Source organism: Cibotium barometz, chromosome 41 (assembly GCF_041138505.1).
Source record: "Cibotium barometz isolate CiBa-2024 chromosome 41, ASM4113850v1, whole genome shotgun sequence".
Classification (NCBI taxonomy): domain Eukaryota; kingdom Viridiplantae; phylum Streptophyta; class Polypodiopsida; order Cyatheales; family Cibotiaceae; genus Cibotium; species Cibotium barometz.
In genome coordinates this window covers 37,806,656-37,811,704 of record NC_141086.1, presented here as the reverse complement: position 1 = coordinate 37,811,704, position 5,049 = coordinate 37,806,656, and the positions used below count along the sequence as shown (strand labels likewise).

At 44.4% G+C, this 5,049-nt stretch overlaps 1 protein-coding gene across 1 annotated transcript; it reads right to left on the bottom strand.

Annotated features, from left to right (window-relative positions):
* Window positions 1–690: 690 nt before the first annotated feature.
* Window positions 691–3,509, bottom strand: LOC147614936 (pentatricopeptide repeat-containing protein At1g03540-like). The gene has a single exon (XM_086780252.1). It carries the CDS (start codon window positions 3,415–3,417, stop codon window positions 874–876), a length of 2,544 nt encoding a protein of 847 aa, XP_086636378.1. The 5' UTR covers window positions 3,418–3,509; the 3' UTR covers window positions 691–873.
* Between the last annotated feature and the right edge of the window lie 1,540 nt (window positions 3,510–5,049).

Genomic DNA, 5,049 nt, shown 5'->3' with positions numbered 1-5,049 from the left:
ACCGCAGAGGAATTGCCCTTTCTTGTCCTCTTCTTATTTTTGCAACTATAAAGCCAAGTGAGTGACTTTATTGGCAAATCGGAGGACTGCTTTCTCTTGTGTGCTTGTCTACTCGTGTGTGTGTGTGTGTGTGTGTGTGTATGTGTGTGTGTGTGTGTGTTTGCTTGCAAGGTGCTCAAGCTCATCCTCACCCCTGCATTTTTCACAGGGAGAAGGAAAGGAAGGGAGGGTTAAAAAAAAGAGGAAGGGACGGGACATTACAAGAGAACAAAATCCGGGCTAAGGCCAGCAAGCACTACTTTTCCCAATTGATGTATTTAAGAGTTCCAATATGAACGTAAGTACAAATTAAGCAACAAGCCTCACATGCTTGTTACGTAATCAACTCCAGGGCTCTAGCACGCTGGTCCATGTAGATGTGCTTACAGGGTTAGCAAAATAGCAATGAGGATAAAATGGCACAGGCTTGCAACGAATGATTACTGCAGATGCATAGCCAAACACTCCATCTTCAACAATAGTGTGATGGGGATTCTAACAATAACAGTCATAACCAACAAACAAACCTCAAAAAGATCAACATACTTTTTCAAAGAGACTACCTGGAGGCCTGTAGGTTCGTGCGCAAGAATTTTCATGCTTTGTGCAATTGAAGAGAGAGCCTTTCAATGGACAATCTCTCATCCAGCAGAAGAAAAATCCCGACTTTCTTTGGTGAAAATAAGAAGTGTGCTGACAGCCAGAGAGAAATAACCTTAAGACATAAATGTCTACCTGTAATCCTTGGAGAGGACAATTTGTCCATCCAAGGCCTTTCCCCATTCCATTAGAATTAAGTGTATCTGGCCTTAGTCATGACCCTAAATATGCTAATCATGCAACCGCATATTCTTCCATCTGCGTGTTCAAACTCTGCAACTCAGCACAACTTATCTTTTCGCAGTTGTAATTCCTGTCAACCCTGCTTGCGTCTTCAACTAGATAATATCTTGGCTGCATTTTGAGGCCCTTCATCAAGCTAATTGTAATAGCTGCATCATCTTCCCTGCCTGCTGCAGTAAATATGTTGGAAAGTGTTACATAGGCTGAAGACTTCCCTGGATTAAGTTTAAAGACCCGTTTTGCTGCACGTGCTCCTCGATCTGCATCAACTTGATTTCTGCAGGCACCAAGCAAGGTTGTCCAGGTCACAACAGAAGGTTCGAAGGGCATTCTTTTTATCAATTCCTCTGCTTCATCTAACATCCCTGCTCTTGCAAGCAAATCAATCATGCAGTTGTAATGATCTGCATTGGGTGCAATACCATATTTCCGAGTCATTGAATAGAAATAGTCACGACCTTCATCCACTAGACCTGTATGACTGCATGCTGAAAGAATGCATACTAAAGTCACAGCATTTGGCATCGCACCTTCATGACTCATTTGGATGAACAAGTCCAATGCAAGTTCACCCAGCCCGTTCTGTGCATACACTGATAGCATGGCATTCCATGAGACCACATTCCGCTCTGGCATTTGGTTGAAAAAAGATCTAGCATATTCCAAGCTGCCACACTTGCCATACATGTTGATGAGTGCATTTCCTACTACAACATCTGCCTCAACTGCACTGCCCATAATACGGGCATGAAGCTGGCAACCTTCAGGCAGAGCAGCTTTACTGGCACATACAGAAAAGATGTTTATAAAAGTGACATGGTCCCGCTTGGCCATGCTGTCAAAAAAACTAAGTGCATCTTCAAGACTACTGCACTTGCCATACATGTTGATCAAAGCATTTCCAACAACAACATCTGAAGCTATGCCATTAAAAGCAATGCGAGCATGTAGCTGCTTGCCTTCCTGGAGGACTGTTTCGCCAGTACACGCGGTAAAAATACTAACAAAGGTGATCTTGTCTGGCAACACTCCCTCCTGCTGCATTTGATCAAAAAGTAAGAGGGCACACTTGCTCTCATCGTGTTGTGAGTACACTGTAATGATGGCATTCCAGCAGGGCACATCACGTTCAGGTATCTTGTCAAAATAATCTTGGGCATCCTCCATGTTATTACATTTGCCATACATGTGAATAAAAGCAGTCCCCAAGATAACATCCAGCTCAAACTCACTGTTCCTAATAGAAGCATGAAGCCATTTCCCTTGTATTTCATCTTGTAGGCTAGCACAAGCATCTACGCTGCTTACAAAGGTGATCTTGTTCGGCATCACTCCTTCTTGATGCATCTGCTTAAAGAGTTGAAGGGCGCGCTTACCTTCCCCATTCTGGGCATATCCTGAAAGCAAGGCATTCCATGAGATCAAATTTCGCTCGACCATTTTGTCAAACATTCTCCGTGCCTCTTTCAAACCCCCACACTTTCCATACATGTTGATAAGGGCATTTCCGATAACAACCTCAAGCTCCAGGCCACTTTCCGAAATGCAGTCATGCAACCTTTTGGCTTTGGCTAGAGATGCCTGGCAGGCACATGCAGTAAGGATGTTAAGAAAGGTGACCTTGTTCCGGTTTGGCATTTCATCAAACACTCTATCAGCATCTTCCAGACTGCCACACTTCCCATACATGGCAATGAGGGCATTTCCCACTGTGATATCAGACTCCAGTTCTGTGCCCTTGATCTGAGAGTGCATCCACCTGCCGTCAGCAAGAGCTGCACGATTGAAACATGTAGACAGAACAGTGACTATTGTAGCCGTATTTGATGATAGCCCTTCGAGCCGCATTCGCCCGAACAGTTCCATGGCTTCTTTGCGCGACCCTTGTTGAGCATACCCTGCAACAATGGGGTTCCATGATGCTGCATCTCTTACCTGCATTTTGTCAAACATCCAGCTAGCATCCTTCAAGCTGCCACATTTGGCATACATACTAACAAGGGCAGTCTGCAAAATCATGTCTGAAGCGTATTCGCCATTGGCAACACGTGCATGTATGAGTTTCCCATTGGCGATGGTGTCATTGCTGGAAAACAAAGACAGGGTGGTGACATACAGGAACTTATTTGGCATGGTGCCTTCCTGATGCATTTGCTCGAACAGTTGGAGGGCATCATGGTCATGCCCGGATTTAACATAAGTTTTAAGCATGAAATTCCATGAGAACAAGTCACGGCTATGCATGGCATCAAAGAATGCACGTGCCTCTGCAGGTGCTCCGCAGTTGCCGTACATTTGTACGACAAGGTTTGCAAGGAAGATGTTTCGTTTGAGATGGTTTTTGAGTCGGTTGTGGATGCGCTTGCAGTCCAAGAGGGACCCGGATTGTCCGACAGAGCGCAGTAGAGAGGCATAGTCTGATGGGTCTGGGCAAGCGAGGGTATCCTCCTGCGACGATGCTTCCTTTGCAATTTTACGCGAGGTTGTTGATGTTTCAATCGATCGCCTTTTGACGAGCCTCCTTCTGCAGCGCATAGCGATGGAGAAACACTGCTTATCGGCACCATCAGATTTAATTGCTTCGGCAGCAGACGACGAGCTGTGTGTGTGTGTGTGTGTGTGTGTGTGTGTGTGTGAGCGATCTTTGATGGGCAATTCCCTGCGGCTAGAGAGTTTGCATTGGAGTCGTGTATTTTCTTCCACTTTGGTTGACCGTTCACCTCGTCAGGCATATTTTCTATCTCAAAAAGGAATTTGTCAGATACATCAGGTGGTGGATGACACAGGTCAGGTTCTTTCTTTCTCTGTTGCGGCGGATCGTTTTCAATTGGGATCCCATTATTCTCATCTTTGGACAGAAATTCAGCGGATGATTGCTGATATTTCTCCTTTACCTCGCCTGAATGTGGATTCCCGTCTATCTGATTGGAATCTTGGAACCACTGCTATGGAATGTATTTCAGCTGGGACAGTTTATGCCCTCTTGCAATCGGATGCATGGATAGTCAGACATGGTAATCAGCTATGGTCTCTCTCCAAATCTTCAATGTGGTGGAAACGTACATTGTTTCGCATTTGGAAAAGTCATCTGCCTCTTAAAGAACGCCTGTTCTTGTGGCGCTGTTTGGTTGGTGCTCTTCCTGTTGGTAGCTTGTTACATGCACGTCATATTGCGCCTTCGCGTTGTGTCCGATGTAAAGCTACTGAGGAGACTGTCCCACATTTACTATGGGGTTGTGTATGCTCCAGATCGTTCATTCGCCAGGTCTCGACTGCTCTTCGCCTTCGTTTCCCTTCGGGCATTTTTCACAGATGCTTTTGGCTTTTTGGGGTGTTACAAGCATCGCAGTCTCAGTTTGCAGTATTTTTCAGCTGGGTCCGATTCTGGGTCTTTTGGACCATATGGCATGTTCGGAACAACCTCATGTTCCAAGCCAATGACATTGTTCCCTTCCATTACTTCAAGTTCTCGCTTGGTAACGCGCTTCATTTTGCTTATGATGCTGGGGACATCACTCTTGATGCTTATAGGATTTACTTTGATTGCTTCTAGGTGGTGGAGCCTATAGTTACTTTTCTTTTTTTGGGTTTTCCTCGCTTACAGGTTTCCCACTTGTAAATGAAAAGTGTGATCTTTTTGGTGGGTTTTCCTCGTTTTGAGGTTTCCCACTTGTAATTAATGACATTGAGCTTTACAAAAAAAAGTGTGTGTGTGTGTGAGAGAGAGAGAGAGAGAGAGAGGGGTTTTTTAATTTAACAATTAAATTGCTCGACTGTTACATTAAAACCTCTTACCATGAATCCTCCAATTTAATTTAAATGGGTCTTTGCGTTTTCAAGCATTTAATTTTTGAACCTTGAAATATGTCATTGACTCAAATAGGAGAAAGGCCTTTCAAATTGAATGGGGAAAATTTGCAGACACATGTTTCTAATGTGGGAAATTTGGACATATGCAATCAGAATGTTCCGAACCGCAATTGCTGTCGCCTCCCTCGGCTATCCCTAAAGAGCTAGATCTTGTCACTATACAAGGCACAATGTCCAACAGAAGGCTAAATCGCTAAACATTACACAGACTCAGAACTAAAAAGGCAAAGGAAAGCAAGTCTTGGTATCTCAGCTAGTAACTCTAGCGGCTACCTCCAAGCAAAAGGGCAAAATGCA